At 35.6% G+C, this 25,695-nt stretch overlaps 7 protein-coding genes across 7 annotated transcripts; 2 read left to right on the top strand and 5 right to left on the bottom strand.

The window, feature by feature from the left end:
* Positions 1-1,700: 1,700 nt before the first annotated feature.
* Positions 1,701-2,482, top strand: LOC116767963 (cuticle protein-like). The gene is made up of 2 exons (XM_032658562.2): positions 1,701-1,747; positions 1,883-2,482. Exons 1-2 carry the CDS (start codon positions 1,736-1,738, stop codon positions 2,399-2,401), a joined length of 531 nt encoding a protein of 176 aa, XP_032514453.2. The 5' UTR covers positions 1,701-1,735; the 3' UTR covers positions 2,402-2,482.
* A 2,809-nt stretch (positions 2,483-5,291) lies between these two features.
* Positions 5,292-6,106, bottom strand: LOC133319411 (cuticle protein-like). The gene is made up of 2 exons (XM_061523680.1): positions 6,033-6,106; positions 5,292-5,897 (listed from the first exon to the last, which is right to left on the bottom strand). Exons 1-2 carry the CDS (start codon positions 6,042-6,044, stop codon positions 5,379-5,381), a joined length of 531 nt encoding a protein of 176 aa, XP_061379664.1. The 5' UTR covers positions 6,045-6,106; the 3' UTR covers positions 5,292-5,378.
* Positions 6,107-9,730: 3,624 nt separating this feature from the next.
* LOC133319410 (cuticle protein-like) lies at positions 9,731-10,594 on the bottom strand. The gene is made up of 2 exons (XM_061523677.1): positions 10,476-10,594; positions 9,731-10,340 (listed from the first exon to the last, which is right to left on the bottom strand). The coding sequence occupies exons 1-2, from the start codon at positions 10,485-10,487 to the stop codon at positions 9,822-9,824; spliced, it is 531 nt and encodes a 176-aa protein (XP_061379661.1). The 5' UTR covers positions 10,488-10,594; the 3' UTR covers positions 9,731-9,821.
* A 2,228-nt stretch (positions 10,595-12,822) lies between these two features.
* Positions 12,823-13,639, bottom strand: LOC116768189 (cuticle protein-like). The gene is made up of 2 exons (XM_061523679.1): positions 13,562-13,639; positions 12,823-13,432 (listed from the first exon to the last, which is right to left on the bottom strand). Exons 1-2 carry the CDS (start codon positions 13,571-13,573, stop codon positions 12,914-12,916), a joined length of 531 nt encoding a protein of 176 aa, XP_061379663.1. The 5' UTR covers positions 13,574-13,639; the 3' UTR covers positions 12,823-12,913.
* A 2,625-nt stretch (positions 13,640-16,264) lies between these two features.
* Positions 16,265-17,047, bottom strand: LOC116767968 (cuticle protein-like). The gene is made up of 2 exons (XM_061523681.1): positions 17,008-17,047; positions 16,265-16,872 (listed from the first exon to the last, which is right to left on the bottom strand). The coding sequence occupies exons 1-2, from the start codon at positions 17,017-17,019 to the stop codon at positions 16,354-16,356; spliced, it is 531 nt and encodes a 176-aa protein (XP_061379665.1). The 5' UTR covers positions 17,020-17,047; the 3' UTR covers positions 16,265-16,353.
* Positions 17,048-19,914: 2,867 nt separating this feature from the next.
* On the bottom strand, positions 19,915-20,805 carry LOC116767969 (cuticle protein-like). The gene is made up of 2 exons (XM_061523678.1): positions 20,672-20,805; positions 19,915-20,516 (listed from the first exon to the last, which is right to left on the bottom strand). The coding sequence occupies exons 1-2, from the start codon at positions 20,681-20,683 to the stop codon at positions 19,998-20,000; spliced, it is 531 nt and encodes a 176-aa protein (XP_061379662.1). The 5' UTR covers positions 20,684-20,805; the 3' UTR covers positions 19,915-19,997.
* Positions 20,806-22,435: 1,630 nt separating this feature from the next.
* On the top strand, positions 22,436-23,242 carry LOC116767964 (cuticle protein-like). The gene is made up of 2 exons (XM_032658563.2): positions 22,436-22,564; positions 22,641-23,242. Exons 1-2 carry the CDS (start codon positions 22,553-22,555, stop codon positions 23,157-23,159), a joined length of 531 nt encoding a protein of 176 aa, XP_032514454.2. The 5' UTR covers positions 22,436-22,552; the 3' UTR covers positions 23,160-23,242.
* Positions 23,243-25,695: the final 2,453 nt, after the last annotated feature.

Below are 25,695 nucleotides of genomic sequence, written 5' to 3'. Positions count from 1 at the left end.
TATCGCTAACGACATCTACAAAAAAACTTAACATTTGTTTGATAAAAAATATTTAATTTAATAACGATCTTATCATTTTTGAACGTAATTTATATATATATAATATGTACATCTTTGGAATTGATAGCAATCGTTCCCGAGATCGTTATAAAATTATAGATAAGTTTGATAAAAATATCACATAGGAGGCGGAAACAGTTTACTTATATTTTCTAAGCTGTAATAAATTTATATTTTACAGATTTTGTATGAAGTGATCACAATGTTTTGTAAGTACTAATGAGTCGTTAAGAATACAACATACTTTGTGTCCTTGATTTTATGAAAGAAACAACACGAAACTTAAAGGAATATAGTTTTTATAATAAAATGCTATCTGATATTACTGTAATACGTTAAGGAAAGTCTTATTAAAATGATCATTTCGATACAAAATCTGGTAATGAAAAATTTTATATGTAGGCTTGGCGATGTATTGAAAAAACAAGGAATAACAAGTCCCGCGAATTATATGATTTAATATACCAAACATTTTGAAGTTAATTTTTAATCATATCGTTGGTAAACGCCCTTGGAAATGGATGTCCTACACAAGAAGAGCCTCACTGACTATAATAAGTCTGTGAATAAATTTGAATACTATATTTCCAAGGAAAATATGAGACTTTCATAAATACAAATATATATAACTAAAAAAAAATAACCAAAATATATTAGAGTAAATCATATCAAGATCAAAGTTGTACATGCTTTGTTGTTTTAATACTGTAAAAGTTCTTATGGTAAGTTTATGCAACAGATCTAAGCGCTTGAAATATTGTATTGTGAAGAATTTTGCACATACTAACATGGATTTTCAAGGACCAAAAGAGTTTAGTAACGGCCCGTAATGCGTCAACACTACCGTCTACTTTCTATGAACAGTGACCGCTGCACATTTTAATAAACTGATTTTTATTGACATGACGAGAGCTAACAATCATGTACATAGTCGATTCCTCATCCGTTGATCTGAGTGAAATCCTAGTTTTGCCGAGATTTAAAATTGAATATTCTACAAGAAGAGAACAGAGTGAGACGAAAATAATGAGAAAAAAATGAGAACAGAGTGAGGCGAAAATAATGCCTTGTGCACCAGCACTTTATTTGGGGCTATTTAGACCCCAAGGCTTGCAGTAGCCTCTCTTCCAGCCAGTGGTATGAGAAGCGGGCTTTTAACCTACAGGCCACTGCGACTTATTGCTATTATTGCGACTTATTATATACTTATATATATATATATATATAACGAAAATAAAATACACACAGACAACATTTACACAAGAGGTGTATCGAGATATTTTGTTATATAGAAAGTAATAAATTAATTAAAATAAACATGATAAATACATTTAGTACGTCAATCGGTGTATATTCATTATTGTTAATATTTAAAAGAAAGTCGTGTTAGTTACAATATTTAAATTCTAAAACGGCTGCAAGGATATGACAAAAAATAAGTGGGCTTAGAACTAGGAGACGGATAGACGGACGGTGCTCCATATAATATATTTCAAAAAACAAACATACCTGGACATTGATTACTGGACTAAATAAAACATACTTTGCACAATAACTGGCTTTTTGTCTCGGGGCAGTAGTTCTCACCTTGTTGAAATCTCAACAGTGGTCAAGTATAAAAAAGCGTGTATATTTTCAGAAAGCACAGTCACAGTCCGACACGCAATACATTACAATGGCCGCTAAGGTAACTTGACTTCCATACTTTAATGCATATATTATATTAAGTTAATACGAAAGTGTGATGAGATATAAAGTTTTAATGCCTTTATTTTTTTTAATAAAAATATTTATTTATATTTATTATATAATTTCATTTCAGTTGTTCGTCGTCCTCGCTCTGGCCGCAGTCGCCTCAGCCCTCCCCGTGGTGCCGGTCGCCAAATACGCGTACGCCGAGCCCGAAGCACCCGCCCACTACGAGTTCCAGTACTCTGTGCACGACGAGCACAGCGGGGACGTGAAGCAGCAGCAGGAGTCCCGTGAGGGAGACGTCGTCCACGGATCATACTCGCTGGTGCAACCTGACGGAGTCCACCGCATTGTAGAGTACAGCTCTGACGCACACAACGGTTTCAACGCCAACGTACGTTACGAAGGACAACCCATCCAGGCCCCAGTCCCCGCTAAGGTCGCCTATGCTGCTCCCGTCGCCAAGCTCGTCCACGCCGCCCCTGTCGCCAGAGTAGCGTACTCCGCCCCTATCTCCTACGCCGCCCCCGTCGCTAAAGTAGCATACGCTGCTCCCGTAGCTAAGGTAGCTTACTCAGCTCCCATCTCCTACGCTGCTCCTCTCGCCCACGTCTCATACTCTTCTCCCGCCATCTCCTACCACCACTAAACTGTGTTAACCAAAGCTGTTGTAATTAATTTACTTATTCTTGATTATGAATAGTTAAAAACAAATAAATTATGTTCTCAATACTTGACTTTTAATCCATTGTTTACGTATATAAATGTGAAAAAAACTATATACTTATTGTAAGGTATTTAATAATAAGTTACTTAAAAATATTTAACATGACACTCCTAGGAAACAAAAAGATTATTAAAATATTTATAAAATTTATATGACTGTACTTTCACTTTACATAGAAAAACAAAGGATATAAAAAAAAAATTTTGTACATACAATTATTATTTAGCTAACTTTAACAGGTCATTGTGAAAACCTTTACATTAGGAGTTTTAGATATAAAATAAAAAAAAAATAAATAATAAAAACCTATTACCTATATAAATTTGTATGATTTTGCTCGCCGTGATCGAATAATTGGATAAAAGTTGGTTGTCAGATATTAAACGATACTCATCGGTCAGTTAGAAAATACGTATGACATGGAATTGACGCTAATTCGTGTCACAATATTGACGTTATGTCATGAGTTTAGAATAAAAGCCGTAAATACTCTCTCTTCCGGTGGATGTCGGAAAAAGCGACTAAGGGATATATTTACCAGGAAGATGGGCAGCAGCACCTTCCTGGAACAGGTCACCTACACTGCGCTCGCCAACCCGTCTGCCAAGCGTTGCGAGTATTGGCAACTCCCCCTGATTATGACCAAATGCATCTAGAAGGTGCTAAATTTATTACGAATTTAATAAAGTACACATTTAAATAAAAATATTTAATGAAATTTACACAGAAGTTGTACTTTTTTATTTGTTAACTTCAAATAATTTATAACAGGTGACAGGAAATAATTTATTACCGTTCTGAAAAAATTTAAATTATCGAAAAGTCTAGAAAAAACGGAATACTTAATTCATTTTTTCCAAGCGATGAAAAATTTCTAATGTGCAATTTTAATAGCTAAAAGTTAAGGTGATTACACCAACATAAGTAATAATAGGAGTTATTAGGTAAAAATACGAAATAGCTGTACAGCTTATTTTTCAACATAGTGTGTGTTGTGTGTGTGTGTGTCCTTGCTATAAATTATTATTATTTTTTAGTCTGACTGACTAATAACTAACTGATCTCGGTTTAATATTCATAAATGTCCAGGTGTCATCTAAGGAACGTAGACACAAAACCTGAAACTTATTTAACAAAGTTGTTTTGTTTCAGGACACAAACTCTCACTTATATAGGGTTTTCCATTAAGGGCGCTTGATCTTTGAAATGCAAAAAAAAAATACATGTAAAGATATTTGCGAATTTTTTTTTTTTTTTGGAAGGTCTATCGACCCCATTATGTATGGAATATGACATCATTCAAATGACCGCCACGGCTTCGGTTGGTGGCGCGCACACGAAAGGTCCAATTTTCGATGACTCTGGCGCACAAATCGGGCTGTATTTGATCGATGGCGTGGCGTATGTTGACTTTGAGGGCATCGGTGGTTTGCGGCTTGTTGGCATAGACCTGCGACTTAAGAAAACCCCACAAGAAAAAGTCCAGCGGGGTCAAATCGCACGATCTCGGTGGCCAGTTCACGTCGCCTCCGCGCGAGATGACCATGTCCAGAAATTGCTCGTGCAGAACTTCCATCGTAGCGTGTGCTGTGTGGCACGTAGCGCCGTCCTGTTGAAACCACATGTTGTCCAGATCCATATTCTCGATTTCAGGCCAAAAGAAGTTGGTTATCATCGACCGGTATCGCTCACCATTGACGGTGACGGCCACACCATTATCGTTTTCGAAAAAATACGGACCAATCACGCCTCCGGCCCAAAATCCGCACCAAACAGTCACTTTCTGCGGGTGCATTGCCACTTGGTGAACCTCGTGTGGATTGGTCTCGTCCCAAATACGGCAATTTTGCTTGTTGACATAGCCATTCATCCAAAAATGCGCCTCGTCGCTGAAGATGATTTTTTTGCCAAAATCGGCGTCAACTTCCAACTGCTCTAATGCCCAGTCAGCGAACACACGGCGCTGTCTATGGTCATTAACCTTGAGCTCTTGGGTCAGCTGGATCTTGTACGGGTGCAGGCTCAAGTCACAACGCAAAATTCGCCAAGTTGTCGTCTGCGAAAGGCCGAGTTCCTGTGCGCGACGCGGAATTGACTGCCGCGGGTTTTCGAGGACACTGTCGCGCACAGCGGCGATATTCTCGGCAGATCTCGCGTTACGTTGACGCACGGGAACCGGCTGATTGTTAACTGACCCGGTTGACTCGAATTTGTCCACCAATCGACGGATAGTCGACTCGGCAGGACGATCATCGCGACCGTAAAACGGGCGAAGTGCGCGGAACGTTGCTCGAACTGAAGACCCATTTTCATAAAACAATTTTATGATTTGCACGTGCTGCTCGACACTGTAACCTGCCATGGTGGTTTGGGAGGACGGAATGAATATAACACACTGCATTTGACAGCTGTCACTCAAACAACATGGCCGCAATCAGCTGTCAAAGTTCAAGCGTCCCTATTGGAAAACCCCATAGTAGAAGGTTACGGACAGCTCACCAGAGAATGATCTTTTTTCATATAAGTTTTTATCCTTAAACAAAGGAAAGGATAGCTGGAGTTTTTTTTGCTAAAGAAATTAATGAAAGCTCTGTAAAAATACATATAGTCATAACCGAGTTTCTCAGCAGTAATTATAAATTGATATAATATAAGATTAATGTAACATACTCATTTAGAATGAAGTTCTATATGAATGAAGTTCTTATAGAACCTTTGTACACTCTCTGTGTGTTGATTTTTGGTTTTCCTAAGTTTTATGTAAGAATTACAAAAATGTTTTGCTTGTTAATAGGGTCAATAAAAGAAAATGTAAGTTTTAGGCAAATAATTTATTCGTTTTTAACTATTGATAATCAAGAATAAATAAAAGAATTACAACAGCTTTGGTTAACACGGTTTAGTGGTGGTAGGAGATGGCGGGAGAAGAGTATGAGACGTGGGCGAGAGGAGCAGCGTAGGAGATGGGAGCTGAGTAAGCTACCTTAGCTACGGGAGCAGCGTATGCTACTTTAGCGACGGGGGCGGCGTAGGAGATAGGGGCGGAGTACGCTACTCTGGCGACAGGGGCGGCGTGGACGAGCTTGGCGACGGGAGCAGCATAGGCGATCTTAGCGGGGACTGGGGCCTGGATGGGTTGTCCTTCGTAACGTACGTTGGCGTTGAAACCGTTGTGTGCGTCAGAGCTGTACTCTACAATGCGGTGGACTCCGTCAGGTTGCACCAGCGAGTATGATCCGTGGACGACGTCTCCCTCACGGGATTCCTGCTGCTGCTTCACGTCCCCGCTGTGCTCGTCGTGCACAGAGTACTGGAACTCGTAGTGGGCGGGTGCTTCGGGCTCGGCGTACGCGTATTTGGCGACCGGCACCACGGGAAGGGCTGAGGCGACTGCGGCCAGAGCGAGGACGACAAACAACTGAAATTAAATAAAATAAATAATTTTAAATAAATATTGTTATTGAAAAAATTAAGGCATTAAAACTTTATATCTCATCACTCTTTCGTATTAACTTAATATATTATATGCATTAAAGTATGTAAGTCAAGTTACCTTAGCGGCCATTGTAATGTATTGCGTGTCGAACTGTGACTGTGCTTTCTTAATATCCACACGGGTTTTTATACTTGAATCTTATTCGACAAATGCACAACTCACAAGGTGACAAACTGTTGCGTCAAGATATAGAGCATGCCAAAGTTCACAATAATTTTATACCCACGTTTATATTAACAAGTGTATAAGATTGATTTTCTTATAAAACTATATCAATTGTTTTACAAGAACAAATTGACAAGATGAATTTCAACAGTTTAGAAAGTAATAATTAATAATTTATCTCTATTTAATATCCCCGTGACGTAACATGGTTTTATAATCAACTAAAAGTGAAATATTTAGCATTAATACTTTAATTGTCGTCTATTTCACATACACACGAAACATTTACATATCTCTAGGAATTAAAAGGTCCTAATTTGAATCGATTCAATTTCAAAGCTTCAATCTGTTTTATCAATTTTGTTTTAAATATAATTTTCATTTACGTATAAATGAAAGTAGTTACTGCTCCTTAATATCTATAACTTGATTTCTGACCTTCAACCTCTCTAAGGCTTCATTTCGCGACAGAATTACTCGACATGAAACAATCTAAACCTGTTCTTTTGAAATCGTAAGGTATTAGACCATTTCTATCAGTTTTATTATAATAAGGTGATTAATGTATGTCCCGTTCATATATAATATAAACTTCAACGTCAACCTACAAAACCATTCACCAAGTTTCGTAGTATAAAAACCTTTTGCTAATCTTTATCGTCTTCGAATTTTGCTTCCCTTCAACTCATCCTTATTATATAAAAATAAAAATAAATAATTATTATATGTAGTGTTGAAACATATTTTTTAATTTCATTAAAGCCAATGAACATTAGATGTTTCAAATTCTAGTAAGACTTATATTAAGCTTGATATCAGTTTTAGGGTTTCGTACCTAAATCATGGATTTTCAGGGTTCCTAAACAACCTTTCCTACCTAATCTAATGTAACTTCGTATAGCTTAAGGTTCCACACTTCAAAAGGAATAATATAAAATAGTATGTATATTTCTGTCTCATTCTTTACCGGCTTCATTCTACACATTTTTGTATTTGTGTCTCTTACCTGTCGTTTTTTCCGTTGCATCAGGTTTGAAATCACAACGATTCTAAAGAAGTTTCACTTCAAAAAGCAACTTTAGGCGTAGACGTTTATTCCTCAACATAATTAAATTTTATTTGTGTAATTTTTTCATTCATAGTTCTGTTTTATTTCTATCAAGGCTATACTTACTCTCATCGAAGAGAGACTGCTATCTGCTTCCTCAACTATAGATTTTAGACTCCACATTCTTATGAGGACCATTTTATGTCTTTCAAATTTCTGAGAGACAAACTGAGAGGGATTTATTACAAAAGATTCTTTAATATTATCCATCATATTGCACTTTCATTCACAGCCTTCGAACGTTTCTTCATGATACCAGTAGATATCTATTTGTTGTTAAGGCATCAGAACCTTTAATGACAGTAGTTAGATCTAAGATACTAATCTAACATACTCCCGACGTTTTGGTTACTTCGCAGCAACTGTGATCACGGGCAGACGAGATGATAATGAATATGTAGTTTTTAAATAATATAATAACGCGTAAAAAATGTTAGTTTTATCACAGTAGTAGTTAGATATAAAATGGTAAGAGGCATTTTCGCTTTTCATCTGCAATTCATTAACCTGATCCTAAATACAATATGAAACATATAATACCCATTTTACAACATTTTTAATGTTGGTAGAGATGAATGTTCAAATTCGCTACAAAAAAAGTCTAAGCTGTTAATGCCAACAATTATACAGCAGAATACATTTTTTATTTTGTTTTAGTGAAAATATAAACTAACTCGTTATCACTCCTGTCTGTTAGCGTCTAACTGTTTAAGTTATTCATCCTTATCGGTCACGGCTTGTTTTCTGTCCTCCAATCTCTCTAAGTCCAAATTGCGATACAAAACTGCACTTTACGAAAGCAATCCACTTAATCAATCAAAACTCGTTCCTTGAAATATCAAAACCTTCTCCATCATTATCATTACCGTGGTTCACAATATTGGCACAGTTTTTTAACATAAACCAGTTCAAGTGTAAGGCTCCCCTCCCTGATAGTAACGAGTAACTTTGAAAGTACACAGCTTCTTCTATGTCATCGATATACTAAGTATTATATACACTGATTGAGATGAAATGTCCACTAACAGTATTGACATAGGTTCAGCGCTGACGCTTTACAAGGCTCGGAGTTCAGTTTGTCGACGCCAGCTTTCTGTAACAGTATTATAAAGCTCTAAATGAATGTCGAAAATCTGTTTAAACAGTTAGTTTCTGAGTTTTTCATTAAACATTCCACTCATTCAGTAGTATAGACGACGGACGTTAGTTGTAAAAGCTAGTTTTGTACTGAATTCTGAAACCGTATCTTTGTCTATGAAAAGGACTATATCTAGGTCTAGGTAGATCTTGTTGATGTATAGAAGAAATATTGAATTAAAAAGTCCTCGCAACGCAGTACGTTGCATATCCCTGTCACTCCAAGCGACACGTGACGTCCGTTATTGTTCTAAAAACACTCACATCTATACCGCTGGAGTAAACGACTTGGGATCCGTATCCTTACAAACAGATCCTTCCAACAACTATCTATGATGTAATCTGGTCCGGCACATCACTATTATTCTCACTTTATTTCAGTAAACAAAACTATCACGTGATATATATATTTATAATTTTTTATAGGTGGTAGAGCCTAGCTGTGGTCGAGTAACTACAGCTCGAACATGGGCTGGCTCGACCGGGGAAGTACCACCCACCCACAGAAGATCGGCGTGAAGTAGTCCTAAATGACTGAGTTTCGTACGACGAGTAGGAGAGCTTGTTGCCCTTTCTCTGTTCCCTTTCCTGCCACATCCTTATTCCCACCCCTCCCTTTTCCTCAACAACTATAGTTGGCAACGCATCCGCAACAGAGATGTTGCGGATGTCCATGGGCAACGGTGACTACTGCCCATCAAGTAGGCCGTCTGGTCGTTAGCCACCTTACGTATGTATATTACGTTGCCTTACCTTACCTATATACGTATATTACCTTACCTATATTACGTCATTATTCTTATGATTTACATAAATAACCCATTTTTAGTGAAGCTCTTACTTATCATATTTTCAAGCTTATTGAATGTCTACTAGTGATAAAAGAAGAGTCATCCATTCACAAAGTTTGTAAAGTCACAAGGTCGTAAGAAATACAGCATTTAAGAAAATTATAGATTCTGTCAAGAACTTGAAGGTACACACTAGTTTTATTAGAGCAGCGGGTAAAGCAAAATATCCAGAGGACTGTTGACAGCAGAATGACTTATTGAGATCGCTGTATTGATAACACTTTGATATAGTTTGATGTAAGAACTTAATTAATAAAGAAAGACTCTCTATAAACATAGTTCGGAATTATAAAGTTTCCTGAAAAACCTGTTATAAAAACATATTTTTTTACATAATTAACTCCCGATAACACTGAGATTATTGAAAGAGACATTGTATAAGGTGTTACACTTTTATAAGTTAATAGTGGTCTTTACTACTGTTTCGTTTTAAATATTAATTAAAGTCGTTGGGAGGTGAAATTTCAACTAATGTTATCAATAAAAGTTAGAAGTAAATCTTAAACAAATTATTTATTTGTAACTATTCACATTTTGTCAATAAATAAAACAATTCAATCACAACAAGTTTTTGGTTAACACAGTTTAGTGGTGGTAGGAGATGGCGGGAGAAGAGTATGAGACGTGGGCGAGAGGAGCAGCGTAGGAGATGGGAGCTGAGTAAGCGACCTTAGCTACGGGAGCAGCGTATGCTACTTTAGCGACGGGGGCGGCGTAGGAGATAGGGGCGGAGTACGCTACTCTGGCGACAGGGGCGGCGTGGACGAGCTTGGCGACGGGAGCAGCATAGGCGATCTTAGCGGGGACTGGGGCCTGGATGGGTTGTCCTTCGTAACGTACGTTGGCGTTGAAACCGTTGTGTGCGTCAGAGCTGTACTCTACAATGCGGTGGACTCCGTCAGGTTGCACCAGCGAGTATGATCCGTGGACGACGTCTCCCTCACGGGACTCCTGCTGCTGCTTCACGTCCCCGCTGTGCTCGTCGTGCACAGAGTACTGGAACTCGTAGTGGGCGGGCGCTTCGGGCTCGGCGTACGCGTATTTGGCGACCGGCACCACGGGGAGGGCTGAGGCGACTGCGGCCAGAGCGAGGACGACGAACAACTGAAATTAAATAAAATAAATAATTTTAAATAAATATTGTTATTGAAAAAATTAAGGCATTAAAACTTTATATCTCATCACTCTTTCGTATTAACTTAATATATTATATGCATTAAAGTATGTAAGTCAAGTTACCTTAGCGGCCATTGTAATGTATTGCGTGTCGGACTGTGACTGTGCTTTCTTAATATCCACACGGGTTTTTATACTTGAATCTTATTCGACAAATGCACAACTCACAAGGTGACAAACTGTTGCGTCAAGATATAGAGCATGCCAAAGTTCACAATAATTTTATACCCACGTTCATATTAACAAGTGTATAAGATTGATTTTCTTATAAAACTATATCAATTGTTTTACTAGAACATAAATTGACAAGATGAATTTCAACAGTTTATAGATTAATTATTATAAATAATATTTTGAATACTATTCGTGTGAAGCTATTTTTTTATAATCAACGAGACATTTTGTATTTCCAAATCCTTTTTTTTTTGAGTATCATTTCAGAGATAAATATATTTTATCAAAATCTGTAGGAATTAAAAAACTCCTAATTTGGTCACATTTTACTTGAAAGCAATAATAAGTTTCACCTTTTTTAAAAATACACTTTTATTTATGGATAAGTAAAAGTAGGTGGTGCCTATTTGATATCTAAAACTTGCTTTCTGACCTTCGAACTCTTAAACGTAATTCGGAGTCTGTACTAAACCACGTGAAAGCAATCAACATAAATGATCTTAATTTCTTCTCTAAATAACTATACTAAACTTTTTGCCAATTTAGTCATTGCATATCAGTAATAATTTGCTTGAATATACCAACGTATGCAAATACCAACTCAGATTACTAATAAGTTAAATATGTTTTTTAATATCCCGCTTCACACAAGGAAGAAACACATAAGAGACCTATCCGATGATTTCTTTATCCGTTTATCCTTCCATAAGTATTTTCTATAAAGACCCTTTAGCTCGTGATCAAGGGGACGTGTTGAGGTAGGATTAAAATGATCAACTCAAATCTGCTGTCTCTTAAAGAAGTGAAAAATCAAACATCAATGTTACCGTAAAAAGAACATGACGCTATCTGTTCTCAAAAAAGTATGTTTTGGTATACTTCTTTCAGTATTAATTCATCACGTATTTGTCTTGGACCTACAACTATGAAATTTCTCAGATAACGCCGTCATATATTACAAGGTTAAGAAACAATCTCAGAAGTATAATTTTATACAGAACCCCAGGTAGGTGAGTCGAACTTGCACTTTTCCGTAACATTTTTAGTCATAATTTTATTTATAGATTTATATTATGGGTGGAATTTTTCATTGAAAATATAGGTCTGATGCCCGTCTCCTTTACTACCTTTCTGAGAACATCCTGACACCGGTTATGTGTACTTATTTTTCTTAGAATCTATCGATCACTTCTCGTAGTTACTGAATTGTTCTCATGGTGTAGATTTGCTAAAAGTTTAAAGAAAACAAGGATGAAGGGTTAAAAGGGTTAAAATAAATTTCTTGTAAAATAATTCCCTCCAACAACTATTTTTAAAAGAAAGGACCATAAAAACTCTTATATAACAGAAAAATATGGATGACGTATAAATATTTTACTATACGCCCATGGCTTTATCTTTGTCGTCGTCTTCATTAAGGAAGGTCATGTCCCTGTAAGAAGGTGTAGGTCTTATACGTTAAGAGTTACAAGCTTGGCTCTACATAAAATCTGTTATTTTTCTGGTAGACCGAACTGCGTGGTCTCGTATTGGCAACATTTTGTTTGTTTGTTTTTAACATTACTTTTTCGTTTTTTTTTCATTTCTTTTGGGTCTTGAAATGTCGATAAAAGGGATCTTCTATATAATTGCCTTCTCCAATTTAAACAGATTGATAGTTTAGAGGATTAAAAATTTGGTAAATCCAGTAAATCTTGGAAGTACCAGGAACATATTTATAATAATCAAATGTGTCAGAAAAATAACAAAGGTAGTTTAGATGAGACCTGTGTAATTGAAACTTTAAATGTTAAATTAGTCAAACACTGATATCATATCTGAAGAATGTAATATGTCTGCTACTGTATGTTTGGAGAAAATAAAATAGATAGTGGCTTTGAGCTTCATTCGGTACGTCTCGGCGTGGAGATCGCACCATACAGATACACACCACTCGTGAGAGTACATTAATAAGACTGAAGCACTTGTTTTGCTACAATTCAACGCTCTGTTTTACTCCTATAGGAACTGTTCTCATGCACGTAAATTTAACTACTATAATCTTTTACTTACTTTCAAGAACTCTGTATTTTAAAAAGTTTAAAATGACTTGTGTCCAAGTTCTTCATATTATTATAATAGCGTGAAACTGTCGACTGAGTTTGTGTTTATAAAATCGACTTTAGAAACACTTATTTTAATTAATTAATTTTTTTAAGTTCTTTATTATAATAATGTTATCAATAAAAGTTCAAAGTAAATCTTAAACAAATTATTTATTTGTAACTATTCACATTTTGTCAATAAATAAAACAATTCAATCACAACAAGTTTTTGGTTAACACAGTTTAGTGGTGGTAGGAGATGGCGGGAGAAGAGTATGAAACGTGGGCGAGAGGAGCAGCGTAGGAGATGGGAGCTGAGTAAGCTACCTTAGCTACGGGAGCAGCGTATGCTACTTTAGCGACGGGGGCGGCGTAGGAGATAGGGGCGGAGTACGCTACTCTGGCGACAGGGGCGGCGTGGACGAGCTTGGCGACGGGAGCAGCATAGGCGACCTTAGCGGGGACTGGGGCCTGGATGGGTTGTCCTTCGTAACGTACGTTGGCGTTGAAACCGTTGTGTGCGTCTGAGCTGTACTCTACAATGCGGTGGACTCCGTCAGGTTGCACCAGCGAGTATGATCCGTGGACGACGTCTCCCTCACGGGACTCCTGCTGCTGCTTCACGTCCCCGCTGTGCTCGTCGTGCACAGAGTACTGGAACTCGTAGTGGGCGGGTGCTTCGGGCTCGGCGTACGCGTATTTGGCGACCGGCACCACGGGGAGAGCTGAGGCGACTGCGGCCAGAGCGAGGACGACGAACAACTGAAATAAAATAAAATAATGATTATAATTATTTTAAAACAAATTTTAAAAAGGCAAAATATTTATATTTTATCACACTTTTTATTAATGTAATTCATTATTTCGGTTAAAGTATGTAAGTCAAGTTACCTTAGCGGCCATTGTAATGTATTGCGTGTCGGACTGTGACTGTGCTTTCTTAATATCCACACGGGTTTTTATACTTCGTTCAGTGGCGAGAAATAAACAAGGTGACAAATCATTGCCTTAAGCTACGGAGCGTGTTAAAGTGCAATGTTGATTTATACTCTCATATTAACTAATTCGTGTTCATTTAAGTGATTGTTTTTTAATAATTCTTGCTTTTTATTACATCACTGTAATAAAATAAATCTGTAACAGATATTGATGATGAACTACTATTAACGCATTTCTATTGTAGTCGCGTGGTAAATACGACTCGCTGCTGAAGTTAGTTGTCAAATAGAAACCAAGTCATATATTCTGCTGACCCAGAAACAGCTCAGAAGGTTAACGAAAATTATATCTCCAGTAATAGTTTGTACAAAGAGAAAGAAAGAAAGAGATAAATAGACAAATAAAAATAGTTCAGTTAGTCTATGATATAAATACGTTCAATAAAGTTAAATAAAAATTAAACCTTTCTTTTAATTTCCAGTCAAAGCCAAATTCTCGACCCCCAATCATTGTGCCCTTGAAACATTTTTATGACAGGTGACGCCTGATTTGTCCCCTTAATGATTACGACCACCCTGAAGCTGTGTAGATGAATTTGTTATCAGAAAGAACTGGTAAGAGTTAGTCAAGAAAAAGAAATATACATCTATGTTTGATATAGAAAGAAGATGAATTGAACTAGGTTCAAAGAAATCAATTAATTTTTTTACAAATAATTCCTTATTTCGGAGCTTCATTATTTTTTTTCTTATTAAGTCATTCAACGTTACACAAAATTATCGAGCCTAACAGCTTGCGAAGCCTCCAAGCCGTCAACTGCATCAACTTTATAAAGCAAATCTTAACGTAGTTTGTACTTGCAAAAAATTGTTATAGATTGTTCGTAGCGAATTCAAACGTGTTTACAAATATTATAGTTTTATATTTCTTATTATAAAATGTATATATATATTGTTCATAAAATATTCCAAACATAGGTCTGGACTGTTATATTAGTGGCCTAATTGGAATTATAATTTGGACTGTACTCATCAAATTAATTTTTTAATTTATTTGATCATAATTATGGATATCGTTTATAAAAAATTGTTCGAAATTAACAAACGAGAATATAAGTTATGCTGTCCATCTTAAATCTTTTCGAAATCTGATCACCGACCTCAATAATCTTGTAAGACATTTTATTGAGATAAATACAAAAAATTGCCATTTATGAAAGAAATGGAAGTTAAACAATCTGGTATTAACAACGGTGGTTGTAAAATAATTTCTTCATCGACTTTAAATTTACGTCGTAATATTGGTTAAATGTTATTTTTAACGACTGTTTCAGATAACAGATCTTTTGTAAACCTACAAAATCAAAGGTGATAGCGAATTATGTAACTCTGGTTGGATCTAATTTTGAAAGAGTAATTTATATCAATCTTTCTTTGAATTTATAAATTTTTATCTGTGTGCAATATGTTCGTGGTCTACAGTGCTAAAATAACTACTCCTTATCGTAATTAAATCCTGCCCGTTGGCCTTCCGATCCCAGCATATACAAAACTATGATGTTGCGTATTTGATTCACATGACAACGACTTCGCTAAGTCTGGAGCTTGACGACCTTGTTATTATAATAGTTTACTATTTTCATTATATTATGTCTTAGTATTTTGCTTTTTTGACCCCAAAAAAAGTACCGCTATGTATGTCGTGGTGGACTGAAGGTTAAAGGCCCGCCCCTCATGCATGAGGACGTGGGTTAGAAACCAGGCAAGTACCGATGAGATTTTTCAGTGTTATAAGCACTTTCTAAGAGTCTTTAGACACTATTGACAGGCTGTGAAGGAAAACATATTTGGGAAAACTGGACTTCTAATTTCAAATTATAAATTTGAAATCGATAACCCGTCTAGAGTAAGCGTGTTGATTAATGGTCTAACCTTCTCCATGTGAGAAGAGGCCGTTAATTAGCAGTGGAGACCAATAAGCTGAAGTTGATTTTCAGATGATGTATTCAAAATAATGAAGTTAATATTATTTAATAAATTATTTAAAATTGTAGTATTAACATATATGACATACACTCAATAGCTATGAGTCTAAACAAAATTAAATTAAATTTATACAATTGTGAAATTAAATTACTAGGTATTTCTCACTTAAATATAATGTATGTATATTTTGCTATAAGTTTAATGTCAATTTTATTGTTATACAGAAATGCTATTATAACAATATTTATATTTCAAATTGGAAAGAGCATCGATTCTTGTTTGAATCTAGGTTAGCATTAAAAGTTTCAAGCGAGGATTTCCTTTACATTTATCGATTAGCCATTGTTTTCACACAAGGATACTGTCCATGGAATTATAAACATCCTATACAAAAGTAAGAAGTCAGCTAAGTAATTAAAACATACCAGAATTCTTTGTTTACTAATCGGTTGAGACTTAAGACCCTCTGAAATATAGGTTTTAGTTATTCTACGCCTAAATAATAATAATATGTAGAAATATGTGCAAACTTTTCTTTTGTAACTTTTCATACAATGTCCACTGACGAGAGCGCTGAAAATATAAGTGACCCATTATAGTCGATAGGGCTTTAGTCGGTGACAATGCATTCTACCTTTCATGTCATACATGCACTAATAAAAGCAAAAAGTATTTTAAACAAATTATTTATTTGTAACTATTCACATTTTGTCAATAAATTAAACAATTCAATCACAACAAGTTTTTGGTTAACACAGTTTAGTGGTGGTAGGAGATGGCGGGAGAAGAGTATGAGACGTGGGCGAGAGGAGCAGCGTAGGAGATGGGAGCTGAGTAAGCGACCTTAGCTACGGGAGCAGCGTATGCTACTTTAGCGACGGGGGCGGCGTAGGAGATAGGGGCGGAGTACGCTACTCTGGCGACAGGGGCGGCGTGGACGAGCTTGGCGACGGGAGCAGCATAGGCGATCTTAGCGGGGGCTGGGGCCTGGATGGGTTGTCCTTCGTAACGTACGTTGGCGTTGAAACCGTTGTGTGCGTCAGAGCTGTACTCTACAATGCGGTGGACTCCGTCAGGTTGCACCAGCGAGTATGATCCGTGGACGACGTCGCCCTCACGGGACTCCTGCTGCTGCTTCACGTCCCCGCTGTGCTCGTCGTGCACAGAGTACTGGAACTCGTAGTGGGCGGGCGCTTCGGGCTCGGCGTACGCGTATTTGGCGACTGGCACCACGGGGAGGGCTGAGGCGACTGCGGCCAGAGCGAGGACGACGAACAACTGAAATAAAATTAAATAACAATTATAAATAAATATTGTTATTAAAAAAATTAAAGGCATTAAAACTTTATGTCTCATCACTCTTTCGTATTAACTTAATATATTATATGCATTAAAGTATGTAAGTCAAGTTACCTTAGCGGCCATTGTAATGTATTGAGTGTCGGACTGTGACTGTGCTTTCTTAATGTCCACACGGGTTTTTATACTTCGTTCAATGGCGAGAAATGAACAAGGTGACAAACTGTTGCCTCAAACTTCAAGATATAGAACTTACGTAATTTAAGCTTAAACTATCACGGATTGTTTAAATTCTCATATAACATGAAATGTTGTCAATGGACAAAATTTTTGCTTACACTTTTGGTATGCTGACAAAATAGTCATCTGTTTGCATAAACATTGTTTGTTAAAAATTAGTTTCAAATTAATGTTTTTTTTTACCATAAAATCAAACTAATACTATGAACTTTGTAATCAAAGTCTACACCTTTGAGACAAGATAATGTACGCTGTATATCATCTCGTCTCAAAGGTATAGACTTTGTTACGTATCTAATATATACAGCGTATAGCATATAGTGAATATCGAGAAAATATTACAACTCTGTTGTTGAAGAACAACGTTATTTTTTTTTTAATGCCAATGTTCCAATAAGTATGAGAAAAAAAAAATAAGACTTTCACGTGTATTTATTTAAATAAAACCAATATTTTCGGTATACTACACTTTTTTTTTAATGAAAATGTCATTTTCATATCATTTGCCCGTGATGACGGTTGCTATATATATCAAATAACCGGAACGTCGCGTCGGGAGTGTCCAATAAGATAATTAAAAACTGGTAGTAAAGCCGAAAATGTTACTTTTATTCAAGCATCAAACACTCTGGATCATTATTTCTACATTTTAACAATGACGATGCTACTTCGTTAATATCAAAAGCGATGTAACTTTTTGAGTTAATAATTTCTCAGGAATCCGTGAATGCCAAATGGGAAGCCATCAGTAATTCTTTACATCAGTTTTCTTTATATAAAATTATGTTTAACGACCTCTGACATTGTGTACTAGCCTTTATAACTCGTTCGTAAACTTCAAGATCTATCTATGTAGGTATGTGGATTAATAATAATTTTCTGAGAAATTTATAATATAACAAAATTACATCATATTTATGAATACAAATTGCATTTAGTATATTTTAACAATTAAATTTAAAGCTATCGTTAAATTGGCCTTTAAATTTTTTATTACCTCTTACTTAGATGCCGTAAGAAATTTTACTTACTCGCATTTGACCTTTACTTAAAAATTGCCGACGACCTTTCTTTTAAATACGGAGAGTATTGTTCTAGAATCTAGATATGTTCTCATTATATTAGAAAGACAATAAGGAATTATCACTTATAAGTGTACCTTAGAAACTAATGCAGTCTTTCTCCCCCATTGCTCGCTTTTAATGGTAGCCATTTATTTTTAATCTTCGTCTTATAATAAGTAGGCAGTTGTGATAGAATTGTCAAAGTTGTGTATAACTATTAAATATTTTTTCTACCACGCAAACAATCAAACGACATGATGCTAGAACTTTAAAGTTAACTTATATACTTTATTATAATACATATTTAATTATTCTGACTTACATTTCAGGACACAATTAGTTATAGTCGAAAATTTCACTTGTTACAATACATTGATATATGCAAAATTTATACTGTATATTGAATGAACAAAATATTTAAAAAATATTTTTGATTCACCAGCATTGCCTTTGACGTGATGCAAGTGTATTTGGTAAAAGTTTTTATCATAAAAATCACCACGGTCGGTCTCTAGGTTGTTCAATTTAAACATTTTTGAATAAAATGATCCTGTTGATTCATGATAATATCACAGTATAATTAATTTATTTTCGTATACTATTTTTTATTTAATGCAACACTCAAGGTACAAAGAGTCCTAAGAGCAGCGCCGGCTCAAAACAACATGACGCTCTTTCTACAAATTAATACTATTGAACCATAAAGCTATCAAAACACAGTCTTAGTTCATACCAGTATTACATAAAATAAAGAAAAGGGAATTTCTTAATGATTAACTTATATGTTAATGTAGCATAAACAGTTTTTAAAGCTGTCTAAAACGATCCTGTCCAAAAACACGAGTATGTGATGATAAAGCAAAATCTAAATGATTCAAAACAAAATATAATTTATTGCTTGAACAACTTCCTAACTATTTAAATGAAACTAATATTTTTCGGATAAACTACTCGTCTGCCCGTGATCACGGTTGCTAAAAAGTAACCGAAACGTCGGGATTATGTAGTTTTTTAAATAATAAAAATCCGCGTAGTTTATCCGAAAAATATAAGTTTCATTTAAATGAATAAAACTTGCGAAAATCTTAGATCTCATTAACTTTGTAACTATTTAAGAACTCCCCGCGAGCCTATATGTTTTACTATACACTTCTATATTCTTACTGAGAGGTCATTAAAATTCATTGAGATCATGCCTGAGATCATAAAACAGAGAAACACAGACAGACAGACGTACAGATGGACAGAAATGTTTTTATAACATAATTACTTTAAATCAGAACATAGAAACACATATATACATAGATACTACAAAATTAATACTCGAAAAGTGAACAAAGCTTTTAAACGGGTAGCGTCAGAGTCGTACAAACACACATACACGTGATGTTCTAGGTGTTTTTAAACGGTTTTTTTTCTATTCATATGATAATACTTATTCAACTACAACCAGATATTTCAGTAGCAACATGCTGGGAAAGTGTATAAGCAAAGACTTACATATAAGTACAAGAAAATTATGTGTGGCTGATATTTCGTGAGTAAAATGTAAGGAACATAAGAAATAGTGGTTGTATGTAATTGAGTAATAGAAGTAAGGATTATATATGTATATTAATATTGTGTTAACGTTTTATTATATTCCTCGTCTATATTCCTGTGACTCTTCGAAACATCCATTAATAACCAGATATGTATATAAAAAAGAAAAATCAAATTTAAGTCAAATAATTTATTTGTGAGTATTATTTTGTTTCAATAAATAGAACGCTTCCTTACAACAACTATAGTTATCACAATTTAGTGGTGGTAGGAGATGGCGGGAGAAGAGTATGAGACGTGGGCGAGTGGAGCAGCGTAGGAGATGGGAGCTGAGTAAGCTACCTTAGCTACGGGAGCAGCGTATGCTACTTTAGCGACGGGGGCGGCGTAGGAGATAGGGGCGGAGTACGCTACTCTGGCGACAGGGGCGGCGTGGACGAGCTTGGCGACGGGAGCAGCATAGGCGACCTTAGCGGGGACTGGGGCCTGGATGGGTTGTCCTTCGTAACGTACGTTGGCGTTGAAACCGTTGTGTGCGTCAGAGCTGTACTCTACAATGCGGTGGACTCCGTCAGGTTGCACCAGCGAGTATGATCCGTGGACGACGTCTCCCTCACGGGACTCCTGCTGCTGCTTCACGTCTCCGCTCTCATTGTCATGGACGGAGTACTGGAACTCGTAATGTGCTGGTGCTTCTGCTTCAGCGTACGCGTATTTGGCGACCGGCACCACGGGGAGGGCTGAGGCGGCTGCGGCCAGAGCGAAGATGATGACGAACTGAAAATAAATAAAAATAAATTGAAAGTTTCAATAATAGGATTAATAATAGGATTCTGGAAAGGACCTTTTCAATACATTACACAACAAATTTTTCTTTATATTTTATATATATTTTGTTAACATATTATGATAAAATCTTAAATGTTTACTACCTTAGAAATCATTGTGATTTTACTGAATGTCGGTATGAGACTGTAGCTAACTGTTGTCGCGTTGGGTATTTATACGAAAAATCATGAACAAGGTGACAAATTTTTGCCCCCGAGCTGTGGATTGTAACGTGACGTGTAAAAGAATAAGTATATTATGTAGTAATGAAATTCAATGTATAAATCTTGCCGATATTATATCACATATTCCGATAACATTCCTTTGTATTACACAACATTATTTAACCAAGCTGGGTACTCTTCACTAAATATTCGAGGGTTCGCGAGGATTTTCGAGGATGCACGTTTATCAATTGATCGTAACATAAACGTTATACTAAAAATAGTTATACCAAACGGTTAAGGAGAAATGAAAACATTTGTCTGTAGTTCTAAAGTATTCAAAAATAAATATATCAGTATTGGCATAATGTTTTTAATGGGATTAATTATTACGGTAAACATATATTGTTGAGGCCTCCTTTTCTTCGTACATTTTAATGTATATTATTTGTTGCTAAACTGGTTTCATATTAAATTATTTTATCTCAGATGAAAATGTTTTGCATGATTGGAAATATTTCACAAATATCTATCAATTACGTCAGCTCTCTCTCTTCAGCCATGTGAGGTCCACGGCTGGACATAGGCCTCCCTCATCGACTTAAAGCGGTTCGGTCGGAAGCGGCCTGCATCATTAGTTCAGAAATTAAAGATTACGTCAATTCTTTGGCATTTAATACTGCTGTTGAATTCAAAGCATATTGCTTTTAAGCTAAAGTTTGTTAATAAAAGATTTACCATGCACGTGGTAATTACATTTTCTTGCTGGCATCCCATCAGTAGAAAAAACTTATCGAAATAACAGCAGATCCGTCATCCGTAGATTCCACTAATTATTGCAGTGGCATTTGAAAGGTTGTTTATTAGGTAAAGTACTCTAAAAGTAAGATTTTGGCTTTCTGTACAAATTAAAATTAAGTTTACCATGTAATAGTAAAAATGTCACCTATAAATCCAAAAAAACCAATCATGTTAGTTGTATCGCTAAAATATAATGAGGATTTCCTTTATTGTGTTTGATATTACGTCATAATTAGAAGATACGTCATAGTGATTTTGTTTACGATTTCATGCTGGTGAGCTTCTTGATTGTGTTCAAAATAATATATATAGTGTATTAAACAATAGATACGGTAATCAGGCGCAGCGACATCTATAGACTATATCACGAAAGTCATAGAGAGAACTCTTTTATGACGCGATCCCTCGGAATTTCTAGGACATCCGCTACACATTTAAGCCAACATCCTATTCCGATGTCTAAGTTAAATTACTATAAAATTTCATTTAATTTCGATATTATTATTTTTTTTGTATCAAAGAGAAACAAGCTTCCGTCCATCCTCATAAACTTTCGCATTTATGATATGAGAAAGATTCTCGTAATCAAATGATATGATATTGAATATCTTAAAATATAGGAACAACATAAATAATGAATGTTTAAAATATATTACTTGTGCCTACACCTTATCTTACATATCAAATTATGATTTGTAGCCTTAATGGGATAACTAGATATTTGCCAGCTGATTTTCGGTTCGATTGTGTCACCTCACTTCACCCAGCAAGTCGACCAAGGCATTCATGTAATCATTTTTAATATGAATCGTGTCGATCTACTTACATGTGAATTCCAAGTAAAATAATGGCCTTCACCTCGAAAGCAATTGTAGGTTTTTAATTAGTAGGTGCACTAGAGTTCATTTTAGCTCACACTACCCGAGGCGATATGTGTGACCAGGTCTGCTTTACATGATATAAAATAAGAAACATTCGACCTACAGACACATTCACAGTTAGTCTATCACATCAAACACAATGGTATCCAAGGTAAATGAACATTGTTTCCAATGAAGTCTAAACATTTATAAAATATAACATAACCATACAATAATTTTGTTCTCAGTTCGTCATCATCTTCGCTCTGGCCGCAGCCGCCTCAGCCCTCCCCGTGGTGCCGGTCGCCAAATACGCGTACGCTGAAGCAGAAGCACCAGCACATTACGAGTTCCAGTACTCCGTCCATGACAATGAGAGCGGAGACGTGAAACAGCAGCAGGAGTCCCGCGAGGGAGACGTCGTCCACGGATCATACTCGCTGGTGCAACCTGACGGAGTCCACCGCATTGTAGAGTACAGCTCTGACGCACACAACGGTTTCAACGCCAACGTACGTTACGAAGGACAACCCATCCAGGCTCCAGTCCCCGCTAAGATCGCCTATGCTGCTCCCGTCGCCAAGCTCGTCCACGCCGCCCCTGTCGCCAGAGTAGCGTACTCCGCCCCTATCTCCTACGCCGCCCCCGTCGCTAAAGTAGCGTACGCTGCTCCAGTAGCTAAGGTAGCTTACTCAGCTCCCATCTCCTACGCTGCTCCTCTCGCCCACGTCTCATACTCTTCTCCCGCCATCTCCTACCACCATTAGTATAAAAAATCCTGATACCTGTTATTATTTATTGATGTTATATGATACGATTATGACAAAATAAAAAATTATTACATATTTAATAGTATCATCTCATTTTAATAAACCCAATTTTCCCATATAGATTTAGCGTATTTATATTCCAAAATATAGCTGAATACAACATACAAATCCTCTATCAAGCCGATAATATCATTTTCATAACATACATATTGCATGTCAACTCACAAACTAACCGTGGGAGGGACATATAGGGGTAGAGGGTTGGGGGGGACAGGTGCCTCACCTGAATTATTCATAAAGCCGCATAGTGATTTCATCTCATTGAATCGAACTACCGTCGGCCGTGATTACGACAACGATATCTCCGGCCGACGGACAATACAGCTTGTCAACTATGAACTAAAATTGATAATCAACGCCAAATTACCAGATCGATTGTCAAACAGACAAAGACGTTCCAATTTAATAATAACTTATAGGCGTATAATTAACAAACATAACATTAAAATTGTTTTAGTATATATTTTTTATATTCTGTAATAGATTATCTATTTATTGTAATGGAAAAGATGGATGTATGTAGCAAAAAAAGAGAATAAAAAATATTGACAGATCTAGATAATGTTTTTGTTACTACAGAGTACAGATATAAATATAGAAAGTTATTATCAAAGTTCATTTACATATATTACATATAGTTATGTTATTAATTTTCTTGTGTGATCTATATTATAAAATCATATTACCTCGTTGACATATTTTATTCAAATAACTGTCAGCTGTCAGTGCATTTGGTATATTTGAAAAACCAAAATTATGTTACTGTGATACGAATCACAAACTTGCTTCTCTATAGTGAATCAAATAATTCAATGCGATAAGAAATACAATATTAGCAAATTATTAAAATGCATTAATTATTAATTCACAATAAATCTTTAATATTGACCTTGGCTGTATCTTTATCTCTTTGTTTCTTTATAAATTGAAATTTGGAACGTTCAATATATTGAATTTTATTTGAGAAGTTTGATCTTAAATGGACGTACTTTAAGTTTAACAATACATTAGTAATACAATACGATTAAATGAAACTTATAAAGTATAAAAGTTTATTAACTTATTAACATCATATACTAGTAGTGTTAAATAACTTGTAGGTATCTGTGTCGATACAGTTTATTTCACGTCACTAAAAATGGAATCAAAACCTCCCACAATATCAAATCACCACCTATAAAAGTTACATTCTATCCCGTATAATGGGAATCGGTAAAAAATGTTTTAATAAATCAGTATTATTAAAACAATAAATCGATACAGCGAATATTAAACGCCGTTGGCAGGTAAAAATGAAGAGATTGCTTTTTATCTGCCTCAGCAAATTGAATGTGAAGTTGATTTCCCGACGGGCACCGCCGCATAATTCCCCACAAATTAAGCCGATACCGATTCACTTGCTACCAATGTAAATATTTTCGATAAATGCCTCCATTATATTTGTATGTTCTATTTGATAATGCTGCTCACAACAAATTTCATGTCTGCCGCAAATTTGCACATACTGATTTACAGAGGTAGCTCGTACTGTGTTCGATATTATCATTTAATAACAACTTGCATTGATGTACATCTGTGATCTGTAAACTATTTATTCACAGATATTATTTTCTCAAAGATTTAAACATGAATTTCGCTACTTCTTATTAGTAATAAAAATCAAAATATAGGTACCTACTTTATGCAAATGGGCATTTCATTTCATGTTTAAATCGTCGAAACAAATATAAGTGCCTACCAACAAGAGCGCGTATTATTATAAAGATTATAGATAAAATCATATCGTTTCCTTTACAAGCTTGTAAATACACAGATAAATACGAAATCTCTTCTCACTGGTATTAGACGGGACTAATATGAAATATCAATAAAAGCCAAAATCCGCTTACCACAAAAATTAATCAAGAAACCCCGAAGCTTAGCGGGGGCGTTTGTACACAGAATCAATACTTGTATCGCCTAATCTAAAACTCAGTCGGACGCCAAAATGTAATCCATTTGATCTCGTCTATTCATTCAAAACATTTCTGTATTTACATCTCCCGTAATGCTGTATATTATAAGTCTGTGACGATATTATTTAAAAAATGCTACGTTTAAAAATAAGTACTTCGTAATAATTTTCAATTGAAATATTACGTAAGTAGATAACCTAATACTTTCTTTTATTAAGTAGTTATTTAATATTAATGGATGCGTGTGTTTATATTGTATGTTATATTTATTATTATTTGTAGCACGTTTAATAAGATATATTCGGTACATAATCGTGGTGAGTAAAATGATGTTATACACAGAGCTGGTTGTTTGTGAACGTCAAAAATACCGAATAAATTAAATCCTAAAATAATACGTATTTTTTCTTAGTACATTTTTTCTGCTACTTCGTTGGTGTACATATTGTTTATACTTAGATATTTTTAAAGTCTAAATAGTTAGGTACGTTGAGGAGCATTTTAGATCCTTTATGTCC

This window comes from Danaus plexippus, chromosome 19, assembly GCF_018135715.1.
Source record: "Danaus plexippus chromosome 19, MEX_DaPlex, whole genome shotgun sequence".
In the NCBI taxonomy this organism is placed as follows: domain Eukaryota; kingdom Metazoa; phylum Arthropoda; class Insecta; order Lepidoptera; family Nymphalidae; genus Danaus; species Danaus plexippus.
Note: the sequence above shows the minus strand (reverse complement) of the source record. Positions and strands in the feature narration are given on the sequence as shown.